General features: G+C 45.5%; 1 protein-coding gene across 4 annotated transcripts in view; it reads right to left on the minus strand.

Annotated features, from left to right (window-relative positions):
* Positions 1 to 408: 408 nt before the first annotated feature.
* Positions 409 to 23,966, minus strand: part of BACH2 (BTB domain and CNC homolog 2) — a 188,823-nt gene continuing 165,265 nt past the window's right edge. For all 4 annotated transcript variants that reach the window (XM_082756344.1, XM_082756343.1, XM_082756342.1 and 1 more), the window contains 3 exons: positions 19,222 to 20,766; positions 11,275 to 11,481; positions 409 to 7,343 (listed from right to left, as the gene is read on the minus strand). In XM_082756344.1, the coding sequence (XP_082612470.1) occupies positions 6,861 to 7,343; positions 11,275 to 11,481; positions 19,222 to 20,766 (2,235 nt within the window). In that variant the 3' untranslated portion in view covers positions 409 to 6,860. The remainder of the gene's footprint in view (positions 7,344 to 11,274; positions 11,482 to 19,221; positions 20,767 to 23,966) is intronic.

Below are 23,966 nucleotides of genomic sequence, written 5' to 3' on the forward strand. Positions count from 1 at the left end.
GTTTTCTGTAAAAGGGAAACAAACCCCAACCTCTCCCCTTGCCTCCCTACATCTCGGTACACTGATGCTTTACAAGACCAAAACAAAGACTTAGCAGAACTGCCTAAAGTCAAGCACTGGGGGAATGGGTACAGATACAGCGCATTTGATCTTCCAAACCAACTTATTTCATCTCTGCAACGAAATACCCTCGGCTGCTCCTGCAGCAGATCAAAGATAACCAGATCCCTGGATCAAAGCCGACTAATGAATTAGGAATGGGACCACGCGAGCAGAGGGTTCGTCATAAGGCCAGAGCTTCACCAGGCAGCATCTGCCCTGCCCTGCCCATCTCCCTCCCGTCCCGCGCCCCAGCTACGGCCCCGCGCCTGCCACGGACTGCGACATCAAGTTCGGAGTCGAGAGAAGTCGATTTACAATACATAATGATATGTCTTTATTTCATCAACAGAAATGGTGTCTAGACAAAATTCAGTTAACACTAGCAATTCAAATGAATGAAGAGAGTCGGGTGTTTTTTTTTTTTTTTCATTTTTGTTTTTTGCACAATACTGTATTTACAATGAGTAAATGACATTTTAAATTCATTAGTTCATAGCAATGCTTTCTTCCAAAAAGGTAAAAATTCTTAGTAACAGAGAGTAAGCATCAACAGCCACCTCATTTATTTATACAATAAAAATCACAAGAAACCACAGTCACCTAGAAAAAAAATAAAGACAAGCTTAAGAACTAGTACAATAAAATGATGCATTGAATTAAGTTACATTAATCGCATAGAATTTGTGTAAAAAGTATGTAGAAAAAACACCTGATGTAACCTGTTACAGTCATTGACCAGTTATGAGAGGTACAGAGGGTTATACAGGTAGATATGTGTGAAAACTGTCCATACTGTTTGACCTGGGGAGGAAGAGAAGAGGGGTTGCACCCCCTTGCATACACTGATAAAACCCTGTTTTGAATATGGCCTCTGAAGTTTGTAAGGCATATATAAGAGGTGCACTTGTAACCAACTGGTTCTGGAACAAACTCTTAGGGCATCCCCACCCTTGAAATCAAAGGCGATGCTTGAAATCAATGGTAAACAAACACGCATCAAATATCACCAAAGTGTTTAGTATAATTCCTGCCAGCCTGCGGGATCCAGATAGCTTGGGTCAGAGCACAAGTAGTAGTGGGAACAGGATCTATAGCACGCACGTTTCTCTCAGCCATACGCAAACACGAGGCAGCTCCGTCCCGTGCGATCGCGCCCCGGAGGCTGCGGTTCCTCTGGCTACGGGGCCGAGCCCTGACAGCCACCCCAGTCCCAGGGGCTGTTCGGGTCCGTAGCCTGGGACCACCTCTGCTTCTAAGCAGTCAGTGAGAGCAAACGCTGCCAGCTGCCATTTCTGTTTTGGGATGCTAGGTTCTCTCCGCGGGCCCTCAATGAGCCGAACGGGACAAGGGCGGCACCGCACGCGTCGTTTCGCCTCCATAAAGGGCTCGTCCCACAGCAAGTAAAATTCGTATGAGAACAGGAGTCATCTAACTGGGTTTTCAGCAGTCATTTGTCTGGGGTAATTCCCTTACAAAAAGGTATTCTTAGGATTCCTTCCTGCCAAAAAGTGGTTTTATTTGCAAAAATGGCAACGTTGTATGTGTAATACCTTAAAATGCATATCAGTATTTGACTTTGATATAAATAACACCTATCCTGGTGGAGTGTAGGAAAATACTATACACTTAGTCCTTGCAAGTAATGCCATTAAAATTTTGAGAGTAAGGAGAATAATTATTCTACAGACCACCAACAATAGATCTTTTAAATATACACACAGTATTTGAACATATGCATATACACATATATTGGATTCTGCAGCATCAGATCTGATGCCTGAGTCATGAAATACTCCAAGGAGTATTATAAATATACACATAGGTATTATAAACAGGAAAATACACAAACACACACTGACTAGAATTATATATGTATGTATACATACATACACGTATTATAGATAGGTATATAAAATTAACTTGGACTGTGTTGGCAGAGACAAAACTGAAATGAAGTAAAAACTCTGTTGAGGAAATTTCTAGCAGGAAAGAGAGCACAAGTTCTTTGCAGAAATGGTTTTAGTTTCACCTCACTTCCAACAAAAATGAGCCACCCCATACTTAGCAGATCCCTCCGTATGCAAGGCCATCAGCTCCGCTGCTCACACCGAAGCTAAACCTCCTCTACACAGACCTAAAATGTAGACTTTTAAAAATGCTGCAAACTTGGGCTACGTTCACCCGAAGACACCTCCAAATGCATTTCGGATCAGAAAAAAAGGTGAAAGCAGTGCTCCTCGTTGCAACGGCAGAGGACAACACGTGAGCTCGAGTAAACCTGGCAAACATTCACTTTGTCTCACTGCAAAATTCACTACAGGTCTACTCTGGAAACCCATCTCTCTCCTCTTTAACAACCACAGTAGTGGATTACATGACACAAGTGAGCCTGGCAGTACAGTGCTTCATCATGCTTTCTCCTAGTGGATCAGATTTTATTTTATTACAAGATTATAGTGATTCCAGCATGCAGATTTGTTTTTCTTTCCTTAGGCAATCATAAACATACATATTAAAAAACCTATCTATCTATCTAGGCGTTTTAACTTCTATTTAAGCGCTCTTTAGAATACAGACTTGACGAAGTGTTGAACTCCAGATTAACAACCACACTATCAGCATTAATCATTTCTCTGGCAGCAGTTAATCCATTTAGCAAAGTTACTTATCTAGTTCCCACTCTCCTTTTTAAAGAGAAGTAGCAGTTAGCATACTAATCACCGTGGCTTGCCTTTGCAGCACATTTTACTTCCTTGGGAAAAAATAATACAAGGATTAGATCCAAAAATATAGTGCATCTTAAAAGCAGCATATACCCTTAGAAAGACATTTAATAAATTACTTGTACAATATATAAAATAATAGTTTTACACTGCAGCATCAAACTCTGACGCCTGAGTCATCATATGTTAGGAAGTTTGTGATATAAATACTGGGATCTCCTGATAACACAGCCAACATTTTGCTTTTGCATTTTGCATGTTTTCTGTTTTGTTTTCTCTCTCTCTGTTTCTATTTTTTTCTTTTTTAATTTATTTTTTTTTTGCACTACCTTTTTGTTCCAGAATCAGCTTGCAACGAGCTTTAATTGTGTTCAAGGCACCCCCAGAGAACGCAGAGAAACGAACACATTATATAGTGTAGTACTCACCTGACAAAGCATAACGAGCCTAAATGAAATGAGGTTTCCTGGCGATACAAGGATAGCAATGGCAAAGGAAGAGGAGGACTAGGTACAGCCTGGACAAAGCTTCGGGGACTCGCATGCCCACGAGAGCGGTGCAGCACCCAGCGGGGAGATGGGGGCTCATCACACCTTTCCCAAGCACTGCCTGGCAGGACAGATGCTGCACGTGTCCTCTTTGACAAATGCAAAGAGATTCCCACTTAAGATCACGGTGACCATTGGCCAAACTCTTCACACTCATCAATACTGCAGTCAGCTTTTTTTTTTTTTTTCTTTTAATTCTTTCTAACAGTGTCCTTGTGGTCAGCTGTTTTGACCTCATGACAAGAACAGCTGGGGATGCTACCTGATGTCCAGGTCTGAAGCTAATTCTCCCAATGCCTTCCTTTAAAGTTAGCCTGGTAACAGTTTTGAGAGCCACGTGGTTCAGAGTAGCAAAAAAAAAACCTCAAAATGAAATAGAAACAAAAAACAACCACCACCACCACCAAAAAAAAAAAAAAAAAAAACACTGAAAAACCTTGATACATGTAAATATAGGAAGCAATGACACAAAATCAGCCACTTCTAATGGGCGAGAATGAAATCAAACATCCAGAAAAGCTCACGGGGGAGGGAAAGAGAGCGAGAGGAGAGAAAAGGTTGAGGAAGAGACACTTATTTGAGCAGTGGTTTTAAATACCAGTTCCCAAGGTAGAGGAAATCAAGAGACCCAGCACCAGTATGAAGCCAGGTCAAACCTAAGAGCTGCAGCGCAATGGGTTGTGTGGGTGGGTTTATAAACCGTTGGAATGAGGTCAAGAGTACCAGTTGCACATGAGTTGTTAGTAGAGTAAATCTTCATGTCAGGAAGCAAGTTAAAACTTGGTTTTACGCTCATAAAACATTCTACCTATTGATATATATAGGAGGTCACTTAAAAATTAAAAAAAAAAAAAGGCAACAGAAAAACATCTTTAAAATACTGTGTCAGTCGACCCTCCCCTCCCTCCGCCCCAGCCCCCCCAAGTAGCTATGAGTCTATAATGTGATTCACATTTAGTTTTAAAATTCTAGCTTTCACCATGGTCTCATAGAAACAAAACTTCTCTGCGAAGCACAGAACTGCTTTGCAACGTCAATGAATCCAAAGGAAAACCCAATCCCCCCGCAAGAGCTTCTCACTCAGTTACCTGCAAAAGGTGGCCGGGAGGGGGGGGGGTTCAAATCTTTTTAGCTTAAGCTCTTGTAAAAAGAAAGGACGACTCCTCCCCCTTTTTCAACCGTGTGAACTAGGAGTTTATGGCATTCGTATACTTTTGAACATCTAAAGGTAAGGATTTTGTACAGTAATGATTAATACTTAAACATAAATATTCTCCTACCTTATATACTAGATTTTCTTTGTACATGCGGGGAAAAGAAGTATTTTCAACAAACATGGCACATGCTATATGCATTTCCTCCTCGGTAGCTCGGCTACAATAGTGTGGGTGCAGAGGGTAAAAGCAAGACCTTGTGGCAAGCGCGCGACGGTCCACGAGCACAGTCTGAAGATGGAAGAAGGGGAGGGAGGGAGCTGATTCCTCCTCCAAGGTAAGGATGCTGATCTACTGGGTGCCTCAAAAAAAGCACCAGCGCACACCTCGAGTGTAAACGTTAGTGCAGAAGACCACATTATCGCCCAGTGCTTCTGAGAAGCTGCTATCCCCCCACTCTTTTTGTCTTTTTTTTTTTTTTTTTTTGAACAGGTGTGAACAGCTGGTCGATTTTTTCAGCAAGAACAAACAATATCAGCCAGTAAAGCACATGACAGTCGTCGCCCAGGAGAAAGCCACGCAACCTGGCACACGCAGGGCAAAGAACCACAAAAGAAAAACTCAGTACACTTAGAGTAATAATAATTATTAAAAAAGCATTAGGAGGACGTTCTTCTGTCTACACTGTACATACAGCTGTTATGCTCGGAAAGCTGCTGTCTCACACAGTCATAACACGAGTCAACATCGCTTCAGATACAAATCCAATACAGTTACAACTAAGCCAATTCACTGAGCAGTCTCCTTTGAGACCGGGCTCTTTTAGCTGCGGTTTGTGCTGAGGGCAACGCTGCGGGACGAGAGGATCCTGGAACACAAGAACTGGAAGGGCAAGCGACCCGAGCGGGTGTCGACAGACGTGTGATTTGCTCTTAGAGGATACAGTGCTAACTCGACTTCTGTAGGGAAACCAAAGTCAACGGTTAGGGGTCTGATCCTGCATCTCTTCCTACCCAGGCAGGATCTCTGACTTCGCCAGACCCACCTCTGCAGCTCGGGTCTGGCGAAGGAAAAAACAGGCAATGTCTGAGGAAAGCTGAGGTGAGGCTACAGGGACTACTCGGAGCAGCAGTTGCTTCCATGAGTAAAGGATGCAGACCGGGGCTGGAAAAGAAGCCCCCCGAAGTGTATTGATGTGATCTCCGTTTACTTTACTTCGTGGAACGTATGATGAACAGATCCAGTTGTCAAATACGTTTTTCTCTAAAGAGTGAAATATACTTTACCCTATAAGAATCCAAAAGCATCATTAACAGCACTTAAGCTTGGTTTGTGAAACAGAAAGAAGTCTGAATATAAAAATAATTCAAGCAGATTCTCTTTACAAATTGTATAGTGAATTCAGTATTTGGCAAGACCGTTTTTTACTACGTAATGAGCTCCTGAGTGTTTGTCTATTAGCTAAAACTTTTCTATTTTCTTTAAGCCATAAAGCAAAGAAAACCATATACTCAAGTTATACTGAAGTCACGACTTCATTTATGAAAAGAGGTTTGACCAGAAACTCAGTGCAAGTGGCAAAGTTGACCATTACTGTACAGTATCTGCAAGAAAATAAAATAAATCCACATTGCTCAAGTGGCACGAAATGGCTGTGCCAAAAAAATTGTCTATAATAAAATCTCAAATAAGCTTCCAACATTAAAATTTTATAAATAAGTACAAATTGAATGATATTGCTGAACTGAGAACCGAGAAAAAAAAAAATCGTGTAACAAGTTACCAAACTAGTTCTAGCATCGAAGACAAAAAGGAATGTTGGAACTTGTTTATACAATGTAAATGAAAGCTTCCAGTTTGTAGGATGAGAAAAATTGAGGCATGCAGGGACTTTTGCATATGGATATATATATTTTATATATATTATATATAATATGTACAGTTTAGCTATAAAACTTTGATGTGTAAAGAAGCTGTCTTCAATGAAAAATTGAACATTCAGAGGAAATTCCTGAGTTAGGGTTTTGTGACATGGGCCACTGAGAAAAAAGCTGCGGTTGGGTCCTCAGAGGTGTTATGTCCATCCCTGTTAAGATTGAAATCAACATACAAAAACAGACAGTGTTGCCACTGTTTAGTTCCCTGCCTGAGCAAGGGATAGCACCATTGTGAAGATAACTCCTGCTTGTAGAGAGGAGGGAATACTTAAAAACAGTATTGCTGCTAAGACCACTGTAGTGTGCACCAAATACGTTCTTCTAGACAACAAATGAACACTGCCACCGGCTGACTGAAGAACACCTGACCAGGTGTAACGTTAAGGTTACAAGTCACTAGGTGTAATCTTTCCTAGGCTGTTCATCTGTTGTACATTTATCAGTCATTTCCTGACAGAAGTCTACCGTGACCGTTTGGCTACTCTGCTCTCGCGGAAGCTCTCTCTCGGGGTAAGTACCTGGCTCAGCTCCATCCAACCCCCCGCCGCCGGCCGAGCAATTCTCCGAGACGTTGTTGGGCAGCCAGGGAGCTCCCAGCTGCACCGAGCCTTGCTCCGAGCAGCACTGCATGCTCTCCCCGACGCACTGCGACGGCACCAGGCTCTGCTCCACGCCGGCCGGGGAGGGGCTGATGGTGGTGGCTGTCTGCAGATCCATGGGCCTGAGAACGGGGCAGTATCGGTGGAGGGCTTGGATCTGTTCCGGGCTCTGCATGTCTCTGCACACCTCCTGGGAAAGACACGAGAAGTTGTCTAGCAATTCTCCCATGCTTGCTTTCAGCTGGTTCCTTTCGGAGAGCAATTTCTCTTTCTCACACACCTGGAAAAGAAAGAAGGCACTTTAGTTTGGTGACGGGCCATCCACTGGCAACCCAGCTCAGGCACGCATCCTGCAGCACCCAAGGAGAACTCGAACACTGCACGGTTATTTTCACGGGGTAGAGGAAAAGCCACAAAGCCATCAGATATTTGACCACCGTGAGGCCTGTGTGGACTGCAGTTTGGGAAATAGCTCGAGAAAAACATTTGAGTTGGAAGAGGATAGAGTCATAAAATATTCCCTTAATAATGAGTTACCTTAATAGACTACGGCTGCTGGATGTATGGTATAAAAAACTCTGACAGAAATTCTCTGACGGAGAAAAGCCATTATCCATCCAACCAAGAAGAAATCAGGGTCTGGTTGATGAAGATGTGTTGCAGACCACCCCTAGATGCTGGGGCAGTCAGACAGGTCGGGCTCACATCCCAGCTGAGCACCTGTTCCCACTGCATGGTACAGTATTCAGAGGAGATGATCGGGGCCAGGGAGGGCTCTGCGGCCTGTACCATGGCTTGTTTTCATATGTCCTGGTGCTTACTGGTTTGGGTTGGACCTAATCAAGATATTTTTACAAAGACCTGTGTGAAAACCCTTAAAGTAGGCTTGAGGAAAGGTTGGGCCTGGTGCTTAGGGACATGGTTTAGTGGGTGACATTGGTGGTAGGGTGATGGTTGGACCAAGTGGTCTTGGAGGTCTTTTCCAACCCTAATGATTCCATGATTCTTTCTAATTCACATACTTGGGAGGCAAATGAGGAGGGGTCAGGCTCTACAACCTGGGGATACACCACTAAAAACTGGTGTTGACCCAGTGCAGAACAACAGGGATGGTTCAGCTGCAGTGCAGTCCCACCACCCAGGAAGGCAGGCACACAGCTCGAGGGAGTAGACCAGATTTTGAGGAGTACAAGAGCTATTTCCAGAGCTCAGCTGGCCCTGACAGCAGCCCGCCGTGTACCCCACCTACTAACACTGCTAAACCCAAGCTGCCTCGGCATCTGAGGTGTGAAACCTCCTCTCTCTGATAATCCAGCTACGGGTGCTTGCTACAGCTGGTAATATTACACTGGGTCCAAAGCCCACACTGGAAGTGTGCAGCTGTGAGAATGAGAATGAGAGCAGTGTACATGAAAAGAACCAACTGCTAAAATATTGATAAATCTATCAAGAAAACATAAAAATAATAAAAAAATAAACAGATGCTCAAGTACATCTTGAGATAATGAATTATGGAAGAGAATATGCTGTGAGTTTGCAGGGGAAAACAAAAAAGTGAGTTGGTAAATGGATGAGAGAAGGAAAGCAGGAAAAAAATCCCTACCTATCAAACTCAGAAGATGCAACCATGTCACTCACTGTCTGCTGTGAAACCATCTGTGTCAAGGAGATGGGTGACTTACAGGAAGTAAATGCAGTGGGGAGAAAGGGTCTTTCATTTAAAAACAAAAAGCAAAACAAAACAAAAAAAACAGCAGCCAAGTGAAAACCCCTTAAACCCTAGTATCACTACCTAATTAAGGAGGCTGGAAATTACCGGTCACAAAGCGGACAGAAGATGACAAAAGAATTTCCAGTGACCATGTATTGTGTCAAGTCAATTGAAGTTTCATTGCTGGTTTTCCTAAGAGTAAAAGTATGGTCTCAAAGCAGACAATTTGCTTGGACTGCACGGAGAGGACGGGAGTGCTGGAGAGGCAATAATAAGGTTGCATGGGTTTGTTTACTTTTGTCACTTTGTACTCTTGCACACCTCATGATTGTCTTCGTTGTGAATGATCTTTTTGAAAATGATGCACCCGAGCCCATCTGCTACCTGGACTAAGTACAGTTTGCTAAATAAATATTTCAAAGTTTGCATAAACCCCAATGAACCCGAATTAATTTCCAAGTGAAGGCTACAGGTATCAAACCCAAGCCGCCCTTGGTGCTAGTCCAGCCCTTACAGCACCGCCCCAGGTGCTCACTGCTAGAGACGTGGACCCCTCTCCACCACCAGCTCGGCGTAGAGGGACGAGTGTGTGCAGCGGAGAGGGAGCCTGCCTCTCCTGACAACCTAGATTGCTCACCTCCTTCTCGCCCTGCAGAACCTCTGACTCATCCGCGTGCACCGTGGATTACGCTCGGTGAAGGAAGCGGTTGCTCAGTATTTTGTTTATCTTTGATGTTTTGTTTGTTTTGTACCAGTCAAGCTCTACTCTTAAAAACATTTTTATGTTTTTTTTTTTTCTTTTTTTTTTTTTTTCCCCCCACCAGGGCTTCAGCAGCGTGGCATTTGAAGGCTTCACCAGCCTTGATGATTTAAGCCTCCCCACCAGCTTGTAGGGTCAGTGGCACCTCCGTCTTACAGATGGGAAGCAGGCACGCTCAGGCAGTAAGTGACTAACCCAAAGCACTGCGGCTTTGTGCCATTTGTAGGGTGGCGATAACTCAGCTTCCTCCGACAGATCCCTGCCTCTTTCACACCACGCTTGCTACAGCTTGTGCAGAGAATGGAGTACGCTAAAGGCCACCTTCAGCATGCAACCTGCTACCATCAGAACAAGAAGCACCCGATTTCCCAGACCCCCTGAGTTCAACCTACAGCTGAGCATATTTCGAATGTGCGCCCAGGCATTTAAACCAAAAACACTAAATAACCTTTAATTTTAATGGAAACTGGGTACACAGGGAACTCTGAAGGGAAATCAGCTTCAGCTCCTTTTGTTTTATTTATGTGAATGAATTAATTTAGCACTCAAAGCCTTGGATATTCAAAGTTTAATGTCGGACTTCTAAATCTCTGCTGCAAAATGAAATCAAACTGTCCGGTCCTTCATGCTACACACGCTGCTTCTCATAATGGCTCAGCTGAGACTCTTACCCTGCTTTTGACATCTCAGAGAGCTTTTAGGACTTTTAAGCCGATCAGGAGGTGCTAACCCATTTTGAAGTTAATGTAGCATTCCTCCCACTGAGTGGTACCCTGTAGACACGTCTTCCTCCCTGATCTTGTCTTAAGCTTTTTATTTTTGTCCTGTATCTGCTTGCTTTCTCAATGGGCAGAAGGGCAAGGGAAGAAAAGCAGCCCACAGGGGCACTGTCAAAATGGACGGGAGTTTTTTTCGTTAAGGCTCCTACAGCTGAAATGTCTGTATCTGACATAGCTCTCCAGGTGATCTTGTTGAGTCATGGATAGAAAAAGTCACTTCTGGGCTGCACCTCACCTCCTCTGATGCAGGATGAGACAAAACAGACTTGACAGGTATCTATTTCCCTTCACCGATGATAAAGGAAAACAGGACAACTAACTCCAGTGTGGGTGTCTGTAGTGCAGGCACCTGTGTTTAGCCTCCTAAACCACACCCGAGGCATCCATGCCATGACTGAGAGAGAGAGGAATTTTCTGAGCAGCCATTTAGTGTTGCCCCAGTCACCTCGCCTTCTTACACTAAAACATGTCAGCGCTGTACACTCTACATGCGTGTACAGCGCTGTGGTCCCTCCACACCCTAACCCTTTCGAGTACACTATGAATCCATGTCCAATATGCTTGCTAAGACAGTGAAGCATGGATGTGGGGCTCGGATGAGGAAATGCCTCTGTGGATGCACCGTAAGTACTGAGGGTAAGTGAAACTGCTAGAAGGGAGCTGTGATACAGACTTCTCTCCCCTTCCAACTCAATCAACAACCTACTTTTGAGATATATAAAATATATGTATATATTTACATCTAATTTCACCAGTGTTTTGTGTTTTCCATATGTACTATAATATACATACATCCTAATAAAATTTTCTATATTAAATTGTCGTGCTAGTGGCTTCGCTTACTTGCACACAACCTCACACACTGACTGAACCAACTAAACTCTGGGTGGGAACAGCTGTCAGTACCCTGCACAGTGCAGGGTGAGGGTGCAGGGTGCTGCGGTGAGCACGTGCCACTCACCAACTTGCGGATTTCACATTCGAGGTTCTGAATACAGTCCAGTTTTCTCTTGCGGCAGCGCTGAGCTGCAATTCGGTTCTTGCTGCGCCGGCGAACATCGTGGATGAACTCGAGCTGCTCTGAGGTTAGCTTGTGCATCTTTATCATCATCTGGAAATCATTCCTTGGAAGATCTGTGATTTGATCAACAGGAAAAGGAAGTTTCACCTAAAATGAACAAATGTGAGACAAAAGCGGACAAAGAGTCATATTTTGCTTGCTGAGTGCAAGCTGAACACTGAAGCAGAAGGACTATTAGCAATGCTCCCACCCCTTAAATAAACAACACAGAAAGTGTTACAACGAGCAAGTTTTTAACACTCCCTTGTGGCACACTGGAGAGGTCCAGCTGGTAAGGATCAGGCTATGATGTTACTGAGATCAGCAGTATTGATGAATCCCACATAAAAATTTTACCCTTTAAGAAAGCCCTAATAACCAAACTCCTTGCATTAAAAAAAGTCTCCTTTCACTATGAGATGTGGCCTTTTGGAAACAGTGGAGTGCCTCACCATTATTAATTTCAAACCAGTTTCAGGGAACAGGCTGTTACTGCAGCAGGAAACCTGTCCCTGCATGGTCTGCAGGACTGAAACTTTGATTAGGTGTGAGGTTAAAAATGCAACTGGACACCTCAAGTGCATGACAAAAGCCATACCACAATTCGGACAGGTTGTATAAGCAGCATTTCAAACGAGCAGTACAGCACAGAAGAAGAAAGGACCAGAGAAGTACAATGAAACGTATCCTACCTTCCTAAAACATATGTATTTTTAAAAAAATCATTATTTTTGAAAATTCTAATAGAGTGAAGAGTACTCAAACTGCATTTCTTGGGGAAAAAAAAAATCCAACAGTCCAAAACCTCAGTTATTTGCATTAATTTTTTTTCCTTCTGTCCACAATCTACCATTCTGTTTGAACCACAGACCAGCAGCAGGAGCTACAGGTGGTGACTTCAGCTATTCCAACCCTCTCTCAAACTCTCAGTGAACGTGGAGAAAGGCAGATGTGCTCAACGACTTCTGATAGATTTTCTTCACAAACCTATCAGCTTGCTCAAATTAAGGACAGCAAATTAAAGACAGACTCGTTGTTTGAGATTGATAATAAAACTATGCAAAACCCAATGTTTCGAGGTGCGCTGCTGTATTTGGTGATCAAATAAGACTGAGTTGACAAAGCTGAAGGAGATGACAACTTGAGTAACTGGATTGACCTTTTCTTTTAAAGTCATACCCACACTGACCAAAAGATGGCAGTAAATATTTACATTTCTGTCCTGGTTTGGTACGCTCCAACCTCTTTCAAACAAGGGGACCATTCTTTAGACACGCCACCAAAGAAAATAGATTGAAGTTTCTCCAGCCAAGCAAAAGACTCTGGTTGAAAAGCTTCCTTTGATATTTAAAACATGGTTATCGTCCTCAAATGGTGCACTTCGGTCATGTGGAGATAAATAGCAGCACAGCTTAGAAGTCTCTGCAGTTTGCAAAGGACGTCCACCCACCCACACACCCACCCCAGCACCTCTGGCAGCAGCCAGCTCCCTGCCTTGTTTATCAGCTTGCACTTTCCAGGGCTCCCCTGTTGTTGCTCTGTGTTTCTCCAAGCCTGGGCCACGTGAAACCCGGAGCAAACACCCGCAGTATCCTTTCACACGGTTTCATGCCCTGAACATTGCCCCTCTGTCCCCACCTGTGAAACTGGGGCTCAGTCACCGCTTCGCAGCGCGTTACTTTGCAGGTCAGCTTGCGGCCCTGCCAACATCCCCCCCACGCCTGCTTGTACACAGAAGTTGACCTTAGACATGGTGATGTGGATGCCTTGTTTACAGACTGCTGCCTACCGGCATGAAACCTCTTCGATTTCCCCTTCCTACCCTTTGGACGGTAAACACAAGCTCGGCGTCAGCTGCTTTTCTCTCAAGCTTCACCCGGGGTCTGAAAATAAAAACAGCCACTGAAAGGCACCACAGTCTCCCTGCAAAAACACTCCTTTCACGTTCAGAGGTTTCCCTCATTTGCTCAAGTCCCAAGCTGAAAGTGATGTTAAACTTTATTCTTCCCTCCCTCTCCCTTTCCAAACATATTTATCTGCAAGCAGGAAACGTGCCTGCAGTCTGAACGGGAATGAAATGGGATCGGCTTAAATCTGCTGGGTAGAAGTTGCTGAAGGGAAATGGGAAAACAGAGAGAAACACGTTCAAAAAAAGAAAAAGTAGACTGAAAATAAAAATACCTACAGAGCAGGGCAGAGGCTGCTATCAGTACAGCCAGCATAATCCCACTCCTGTCATATGCAGCACTGCACAGGATTAAAAAAGTGAAAGGGAGAGTGGAAATGAGTCAGACTCATTTCCTTCACCATCCACATAATTTTTATTGCCTGTCTCCCTCTCCTCAATTAGCTGTCAACTGGAAAAAAAAAAAAAAAAAAAAAAAAAGAAAGCCACTCTTTGGCATGGACACAATGACAAACTACACGGTGGTATTGCTGCGGTGAGAGGCTATCAGCTTTAACGCCGATGCAGGGCAGGCTGCTCAGCCGGCATCTATTGCAGCAGAGCCACAAGTCAGTTTATAAGAGATGATGGCTGAGCCACGGGTGGGATTCAGCTGAGAGCTGGCTAAAATGATGGGTTCAGACCTGCTCGTGTCCCAGCCCCTGCTGCTGGCATCACGGGCAGAGAGAGCCCCTTGGAGAGCAACGGGTCCCTGCCTGGCTTCTCCTTCTCCCTGGCCACAGAGGGAGGGAAGGTGAGGCTTAGAAAAGATGCTCCCACTTCAGGTGTCTGAGGGAGATGAGAGAAGGCTTACCTGGGCTGTACTGAAAAGGATACTCAGGCTATTCTAAGCTGTGGAAGAAAAACTCAGCAATGTTTCCCTGTAAACTGTTCTTTTTTAATAACTGAATTATTTCCAGGAAATATCTGTGTACTCGGGTTTGGACTATTTCAGAATGAGAAAAGTAATCAGGATCCCCACTCCTTTCATCAGTTTCTCCAGCCAGAGCTAACCACACGGAGAACGGAGCTCTTAAATCTCCACTATCGACACAGTTACACTTTCTCTGATTTTTTACACCAGTACCTTGTAACTTGCTTATGATTTTGCAGCATTTTCCCTCAGTGTACCAGTCCCTGCTGCTGTCCTTCCCCCTCTCTTTTAGTTTGGAATAAAGGACCAAGGCCCCGGATTCACTCTCATTAAGATACAAATGTCAAGTGTCAGGAATTTCCTTATCTCACGAGTTACATTAGCTTTTTTCACTATTTCTTTATATCTAAATTTCAACATCGTCTTCCGTCAGCTGCCAAGTGCTAGGGGAGAGACTGAACTTCCCAAGCCTGGCTTGTCATCACAGTAAATAAAAGGATTCACACAACATGCATGAGAAAAGATAATCATCATGTATTGGACACGGCAGACCTGAGGGCAGAACTGAGTGAGACCAATGAGACCTTTATGAATGGTTCAAAATCTTGGCCATTTGCTCTAGAGCTGTAGGAAACAAAGCTTTGCCTTAATGCTTGTGCATTGAGAGTCAGAGCTCTGGCACTAAAACTTGCCCAGCCCTTGGAAAGCTCTCAGGGCCCACCCAAGCAATCGGACACGGGGGCTGAATCATAGCAATGCTTTTTTGACATAAAAGGGGCAATCTGCTCCACAGAGAAGAGCCCAACACGTACTGCTGTTTTCCCTTGTTCCTTCCTTAGCATGCAAGTCGTGCTTCCACAAACCCCAGGAAGAATTTCAGCCCAAGACAGGATCTGAGGTGTGTCCTCCTGTGTCTGAGGGGCTTGGCTGCCTGCACACTGCTTGAGGCACCATTTGTGGGCCCAGAGGAAAGGGCCTGTAGCTGATAAAACTTGGGTGGAGGCTACCCAGGCAGCACAAGGCAGTGGGCCCCACTTTGTGTGGGGCCAGGATGTACTCCCACCAGCTTCCTCACCCTGCTGCTGATGGACATAGGTAAAGCCTTCAAAGCCCATCTCCTCAGGTGTCAGGCACACCGGGATGGCAGAGGACTGCAAGAGGAAAATGGTGAGCCCAGGCAGCGAGGAGCTAGCATTGTGTTGACAAACCAGGCCTGAAAATGCCTCAGTTGGCAGGTCCTTGGGGTCCCTGCACCAACAGCCTGCCCTGCTTGGCATGGTACGGTTGGTGGCCACTAGGGCTTCCATTCAGATCCCAAACTGCTGGTGCTTAAAGTGCTGTGCTGGCCCCTTCCCGGTCCCTGCTCACAGTGTCCTCAGCCTTGTCCCTACAAAGGGTAGGACAACACAGCCTCCTGCCCTTCTGGGATCAGGGGCAGTAGTACAGACCCCTGACAGAAGGCACCGGTACACCTGAGAAGGGCAGAGCAGTGAAATGAAGGGAGGAAAAGTGTAGTACTTCTCTGAAAAATCTGTTTTTGCAGGAAAAAAAATCAATGCAAAGAGCACTTCAAGAGCTCCAGCAAGGGCTTCAGCTCAGGTCATAACAGAATTGATTTTAAGCTGCGATGAAACAATACGGGGAGCTGACAGTGTTGAAAAGGACCTTCCTGCAATTTCGGGTGAGTAATCAAAAACTCTTGCTGTCGTAGTGCAGTAATTCTCCGCTGCCTGCATGGATACCACTCCTGCTGAAAAGAGGGAAAGAAACAAAACTGCCATCAAGTTTACCTTGCAAGACTGATGTTTGACAAGACTGCACTGAGCCAGATGTTGCCAAACACAGTCCCAGGGCTCTGCTGTTGCTGCTGGGGGTCCTGGGCAGGAGAGCATCCACCAGACACAGCACAGGCAGCTCAGCACTGCTCGGGTAGGTTTCTGGTACAGCAACGTTGGTTTACACTTAGTTTACCCTTCCTTCTCTGTGGTCCTGGCTTACAAAGCTCTGCTAACCATCACCAGACAGAGAAAGGGCGGCTGCCAGTCACTTAACATGGATGGCTTTGGACTCTCACTGAAGGGTATTTGCCTACCGTATCCTCAGAGGTTCAACTGCATTAGCTCTGCCTTCATGAAAATTTCCTTTGAAAAGTGAGTCACGAACCCAGGCGGGAAATTCTTTTGAAATATAAATGAAAGACACATTGAATGCAATCCTCTAGGCAGCAATACTTTTTAGAAAACTCAAGTCTCTTACCCTGTCCTACCCTTGTTTATTCTTTCCCTAAGAAAACTCACTCATCAAATTAGACTGAGCTGGGATTTTTTTTTTTTGACTGTTTTAGTAGTATGCTATTTTTTACAAGTTTTCCAACAGGAAAAAAAAGAAACAAACAAACAGAGATACTTGAGGAAAATGAATACCAAGAAAAATAGGTAGTGCTGAAATTTCTGTCCCTAACTAGGTTAACAGATTGACAGACTACTTCCTTCTCAACAATTCATTATTTCAGGACTTATTGTTTTCTTGTTGCTATTTTCAGCAGGGTTGTCAGAACCTGTTTGCAAAGCACAGAGCCTAAGTCTTCTTTTTAGTGTTACATCCCAGTACTTGTTTTTTTAACAGCCACTGGAGGCCTGATAAAGCTGGGTGAAAAGAGCAACACAAGCTCTTAAAGCATTTCTGTAAGGTCCCAGCAGCTCAAGTAACAGCTCTGGTCCTGCACCTCTGTAACTTTGGGATTGGGACACTCTGAGTTGCACTTGCTTCTTCTATCACAAAGTGCTCAGGAAGAGAAATATCAGAACCCTCTGGGTGCCTCCTTTAATGGGAAGAAAAATAAAAGGCAAAGCCATCCAGGAGAGGATTTACCAGAGGTGTTACAGGGGCTGCCACCCCCTTTGATACTTGGGACCGTGGTCTGCAGCCCCATATGCATCCATCTGCACAGCTGGGTCACCTTCACCCATGCTGAAGTCACACCGAGCCCTAGCATCCCTCTCCAAAGCCCATTTTGGCACCGAATGCCTTGGGCACGTCACGTGCTCCTCCATGGCACTGGTCTGCGGGAAAGCAGATTGCCCTAAACAGCAGAGACCTTTCACTTACTTCTCATACAGTCGATATACCAGCAGACGATGTTTTGTGACATTAATTCAGGCACTGGCAGCACTTTGGGACCCAAATCAAGACCAACAAGGTCCAAACTCCAGGGGAACTTAGCAGCTTGGTGAGATAACCCGGGGTCAGAGTCCAGCAGGGCTGCTCCCACCAAGCTGTCCCACCAAAACGAAAGCCCACCTGTAGCAGTAAGCCTGCACGTCGCTCCCACCTATCTTATCAGGTGCTTTTTGAAGAAAAACCCAGCAAACACTGCACTTGCATACAGCAAAGGAGAAGGGAGCAGTCTGGGGAGCAGTCAGAACAGCAAGGTCAAACCAACGACTTTGTGAGTGGAGATTCACATGCAGCTTTTAAAGGGAGGTGAAGCACAGAAAGCAGCATGTTTCAGAGCACACTGCGTGTTTAATGGCAACCAAGCTGGTAAAGCTAGGTAGAGTGACATATCCAACAACTTCCACAAGTTATATTTTCTACTTCTGTATTTTGTACTATATGGTTTAACTTTTCCTTTGCTGAGGATCCCACAGCAGTGGATGTGGCAGGATCACAGGATACACACCCTGAGTTGCTCTATACCACAACAGTGTTTAATGAGGCTGTGATATCCTTTCCCATATCAACCTTTAGAAGTTCAGACAGATTCGGACAAAATCTGAACGGAAGCATTAGTGTGGTACGTTTACTTTTGGCTTGCTCTGGGTAACGCAGAGAGTATTATTTTCCTCACCATATTTTAACTCGTAGCAATCTCAATCAAAATGCAAAAGCAAGAAAAAAAAAGGCAAAAAAAGTGGAGCAACCCCCTCCTAGCCCAACACATCTGCCTGCCATGGCACACTGAGTCTGACTCCTGCAGCCCACTCATTTGCTCCGTTTGTGATTGTTCCTCTTTTTTTCCATGCTCTCCTGCACACGTATGCACACCACTTTGGGGAACCATCCACAGTCCCCTATATCCTTCTCATTTGACTCTTCTGGGGTCACTGCTGCTGCAGTATCTCCACACAATTAGCCAATTATGACAGCTAATTAGTCATCAAACCCCAAAAGGCTAACCTCCCGCCCTCCTTACTGTACCCTGCTGTGCATTAGCCCCTGCTGAGCAAGCAGCACACATGGGTGGAAATCCAACGCCTTCCTCAATCCCACCCCCTGCTCTTTTTCACCCCTCATAAACGCAGCACTTCAGGGAGTGCCAGACTGCAAATAACCTTGGTATTTCCGAGCAGAACAGTTCTGCATGGCTGCTGCAGGGCCTCCTGAGTGAGGTCCTACGCAGAATATCCTGGACAGTCTTCCAAGGAGACTTGTCTCTCTTCTGCATGTCCCCAGTTCAGCATATAGGGACAAAGAAGTGTCCTGGACTGTCTCCCTCCTATTCTAACAGCCCTGTAATGTCAAGGATAGCCTCCCTTAGGAACTACTGATGCAACAGTTGGTGGAGCTTGCAACCAAAGCGTGGTCATGGCGGGCTGCCCAGCCCTCAGCAGCAACGAGGGCACAGCTTTAGGTTGCTAAAACACAACCCCCGTGACAAGCAGAGCTGGAACCACCTTGGCAAACGCCGAGGATGAAGAACAGTGCTCTGTGTCACGCACGTGGCTAAGGGAGGGAGAACAGGACACTGCCAGAGCTTCCCTGCACACAAACTCACTCTCATCATTCAGCAGTTTGGGATTGCCCAATGCTGCGATGCTGATAAGCACCGAACATCTCGGAGGTCAAACAGGCATATTTACGGGAAGTTAACCACGTGGGCTCAGCTGATGAGGGAATAAATAGAAGTTACTCTTTGCCTCTATAAACAAAGAAAGTGCTGGGAAAACGCCAAGACATTTGAGGGAATGAAAGAGCAATTAATTGGGTCACAACGACTGTCATAAATGTACTTATCTTAAATCCCTACCTCATGCCCTCTGTCTTGCACAGGACATGATTCACTGTCTGCTTCTGAGAATGACCCAGACTCATCGCTGGAGTTTGTTCCATAGGATGGCTCACATTTAATCTGGGCTCGGACCGGGTTGTACAATCCATCTCCCACCACGCCGGGCTCCTGGTGCTCGGGCGCCAGGAATCGGGGGCCTTGGGAGCAGGGGGAAGAGGAGAGCTCACAGAGACGCAGGCTGCAGGGAGAGCCGCCACTGCCGTCCTCTGCGTACGAGTAGGAAGAGCACGAGCTGGAGGTCCTGGTTCTGGTTTCCAAAGGAGGCGAGCGAGGGCAAACTTTAATTGGCACTGGACAGCTGGTGTTCGGCCGCATCCTTCCCGACAAGTGATCAGCTGTCAGTCCGCTGTGGGAGTAGGTCTGAGAGCTGGGCAGAGACTGGCTGCCACCAGCCCACAGACCCTTTGGCACAGTCTCAGTGAGGTCTTTGTCCAAGCTGCTCACACCAGAATATGAATGCACCGAAGTGTTTACTTGGTCACAAGCGTTTGAAGAGAATATAACGCTCCTCCTGTCCAGTTCCCCTTCTTGCTTACAGAGAGTTTCAAAGCCGGGCCCCCTGAGCGGCGATCCCACTGTGAAGTTGGAAGCATCCTTCTGCATGGCATGGGACTGCCCATAGTTCCCCGTGAAAGGGACGTAATCAGTTTTGTGGTCACCCTGAGTTGTCCCTTTCTCAAAAGGGCACGCTGGACTCCTGCCAAAGTGCTGCTGGGAAGTGCTGGGGAAGCCAACCAAATCTATGCTTTTTGTTCTGTTGAAGAAAGACCGCAAGCAAGAAGGAGAGGACCCACTTTTCGGCCTGTCGACACAAGTGGGGCTTGGCTGTTTCCTGTCCATTTCAACATCCCCTTCTTTATCCCTGATGTCAGGTTCATCTCCAGACAGGCAAAGTGTGATGCTTTCTTCATCATTCTCTTCATTCTGAGGCTCGCTTTTTATCTGCCCCATAGCAAGTCCTGATTTGAGGCCATTTCCAGAGCTCTCTTCACTGAATGTGCTTGCAAAACCTGAGGTACTGATGTGTGATGTGTTGTAGACATTCTTGGTACAAGCAAGCTGGTATTTCTTGTATCTGGGGTACCGTGTTACTGCATCTTTGTCCAAATTGTCCTTGCTATCTCTCAGCATGTCAGGGTCAGGCAGCATCCCTTCTCCTTTGTCTGCTCCAGCAACAGTGGCTTCAAAATTGAAGGACTCCTGGTGCATTCTCTCTCTTGGGCAAGATATTTTTGACGTCTCCGATTCCATTGTCTCCTCCTCGTCTCCATCTGAGTTCTCTTCATCATGCATGCGCTGACAGGTGGTATCTTTCTTGCACAGGAACAGGCCATCTTCGTTGTTCAGCAGCTGTGTCTGAAGGAAGCTGAAGCAGGAGTCCTCCAGGTTGTGCATGCGCAGGAACTCAGCGCAGTGGATGACCTCCTGGATGTTTTCTCTGCTGAGTAACAGCTTAGCAGTGTAGGCAAACTGTAGCAATGGACCAAATCCCCTGACAGTGACCTGCAAAAAAAAAAAAAGAGGGAAATTGCCAGCATTACTATCAGCTCTTGCTCTCATCCCAAGTCCTCTGCTGCGTAGTTAGATAACCTAATGCATCTGGAAATAAATACCTCATGGTACCACCTATTCTCTGTCAGGTCAGCAATGATGCTACATGCAGTAACAAACACAATCCCCTTTATTTTGCTTCTGTACATCATTGTGAAGGTTAATCATTGTTTTGCCCAAATAACTTGAAGACCTATGAACTAAGCCTCTGCTGTAATAAAAGACTGAGAAAGCAGGCTAGCGTGTAAGCTGCTAACTCTTGGATGGACCTTACTTTCACTGTGATGCAGCACGTTACCATCAAAGTAGCAATTCAGATTTGATTCTTCCGCTCTGATGGAAGCCCTGGTGAACAACAGTTTCAAACTTACGATACCATTCAAGTCCCAAAGGTGTTTTGTGAAGGAAGCATTTAATATTACAGAAAAATGCCTTTCTTTTCGTCCACATTTTTGCAAGCCACAACTTAATAAATAACAGCTAAATACTGACTGCATGTCTCCTTTCTCTATCCCATGGAGATTTTTTGCTTCTCATATTGTTTCTGATTTTTTAGTGAGTCTAAGGTACAGCTGACAGAAAAGAAACCCATAGTCATAATTCAAGTAATGCAATCACTCTGCGTCCCACTTCAGTACATAATTTTCCATCATTTCTTTGTAGAAAGAGTAACAACTGTTTCCAGGAGTGTATGGGTCTGAGTCATGCACCTTTACTTGTCCTTTTTTTTTAATCATACCATCTACACTACATTTACATTCACGCAATACCATATATAAAGAAACGTGCACTTTCTCCCTCCAGATTTTTTACAATGGTATCTTCACACATAATTACCAAATAATGTGCTAAGCCACGTAGGAAACTATACATACTATCAGTTTTTACCAGTTATGCATTGGTACTGACTTCTGTTGCATTTTTTCCCCAATAGGCAGGAGACAAAGGTACTAGAAAAACTCTTATTCCTCATGAAGCAGTGAGAGGCTACCTAGAAAACAGGGCTCACAGTCAAGGATTAAGGTTTCTCCACAAGGAGGAGAAGATGCAGTGGTTTGACCACTAAGCTGAGATCTGGGACACAACTCAATTTCCTACTGCACCAAACACCTTCCGCATGACCCAGGCAAGTCACTTCAGTTCACCAAGGCACCTTCTTGCCTTGCTTGAAAGTGGAATTCACAACCCTGGGTTTCCTGTGGCATGCACAGCAAGGAAAGGCATTGAGATGGGGTTTGGAGCAGCCAGACAACTAAACCAGGCAGCAGCATCCATGTCTGCCACCAATGTGTGTACCTGCACGCCCACCTGAGGTTGGGTGGCCCAGGCTGCAACCTACTTCTAGTTGCAAGTGTCTCTGGGAAGTGATCCCAGCTCCATTTATTCTTTTAAAACAAACAAGATGACACAGACTGCTGCTCCCTTTTTGTAAAAGATCAGAATGTGGACCCAGAAGGTAGGACACCAGGCCTCTTCCTCAGGCTGTGGGGGTTCAAAGTCACATTTCCCAGCTCCTTGGAAGGATATCCTATCCAGCAGGTATGGGATAGCCGGAAAGTGAGCTACTTTTCCTTGTACTTCCAGATGAATTGACATCACTGAGCAAGGAGCAATGTAGAGAGAGAGAAAGGTGCTGTTCAGTCACTGCTAAAGCCACTTGAAAGGAGACACTTGAGCTTCTACTCACTGCTCCTAAATGCTATTTAATGCAAAACACACACAGACTGGAATATCATATTCCCCCTCACTTGAAAATAATAATCAGTATGCTCCAGGACTGCTCTGCCACCCAAAGATCTGTATTTCCTCCTGCAAAAGGACTTCAGGAGGAGCAGCAGAGGAGAGCCTTGAGCCCAGTTGTGCCAGAGCTCGTGGCCAGCCCGAGCTGAACCACCATCTCTCACCGAGGTCCACCTCCTTCCCACAAGAGATGTGTGACAGGGCTTGGTACATACAGCCTGCTCGAGAGCTCAGTGAGACATCAGGGCATGCATTTGTGATGGTCTTATTCATAAGCAGCATAAATCTGAGTGAATAATTTGCTTCGTCCCAGTGAAAAGCCTATAAATTCCTTACACTGCCTCAGGACCAGTGGTAGAGATCATAGATCTTTACAGAAAATCCCGACTTCCAGAAACGTGCCTTTGTTATTCATACATCTGTACTTGTGATGCTGAATTATGAAGATACCACAAGTGGTGTAGACTTTGATGGGGAGAAAAATATTTTAGAACACCTCTAGAATCGCTCCCAATAGCTTTTCCATCCATAATATCGCTCGATCTGCTATTTTAAGGAACAGTGCCTTTTCATGCACACACACACTCGCCCGCTCCTCTTTTACAATATGCCTCTGGTACAGAACTGCCTGGATTTACAGCTGGTTATTAAACCGATCTCTGCTTTATCAGTGTTACACTTTTTGCCTATTTGTTAGATTATCAGCTCACTAAAGCCTATCTGCATTTCATCTATGCAGCATGATTAACAAAATTGCTCGGAAACTTAATGAGCTACGCACAGGCCGATGTTTTTCTTTGATAAGATCTTCAGCGTGGGGGCTCACATGTTACTACACATCTCGGGAGCTCAGCAGCAGCGCGGATCCCTAGGAGCAGCCACAGATACCGGCTGGGGTTTTTTTGGGTCCCTGGCAGGGGCTCGAGCACAAACCCAGCTCTCCTGGCAGTGGTGTCCCTTAGCCACTAGGTGGAAGGACTGCGAAGCGCATTAAAAGCGTTTTCTGCGCTGGGCCAGGGTTTCTTTCACCTGCCTCCCCAGGCCCCACGCTGCAGAGGGTGACTCACAGCAGGGCTGGCTCCCACGCTGACGAGGGTTTTCACTCCCAGTAAGCCAAAATGGCAACAAAGAGCAGCGAGACCTCTCTCACAGCTGCTCTGCGCTGGGTCTGGTGGTGATGGAGCACGGGACCGTGCAGGGGCTTCCCCGTGATGCCCGGCAGATGCCTGAAGAGGAGGAGGATGAAAACGCCAGTCCAAGGTGCACCTTGGTTTCATTACGGCTGATGAGATCAAATGCGGTGACACAGTTCTCCCTCTCACAACAGGCAGATCCAGGGGAGGAAAGCTTCTCTGCAAGCACCAGCACTCGTCCTTGCCCTCAGGGAGGAATCTCTCAAGTGCCAATGCTTG

This window comes from Aythya marila (assembly GCF_965140915.1).
Source record: "Aythya marila genome assembly, chromosome: 3".
Taxonomy (NCBI): Eukaryota; Metazoa; Chordata; class Aves; order Anseriformes; family Anatidae; genus Aythya; species Aythya marila.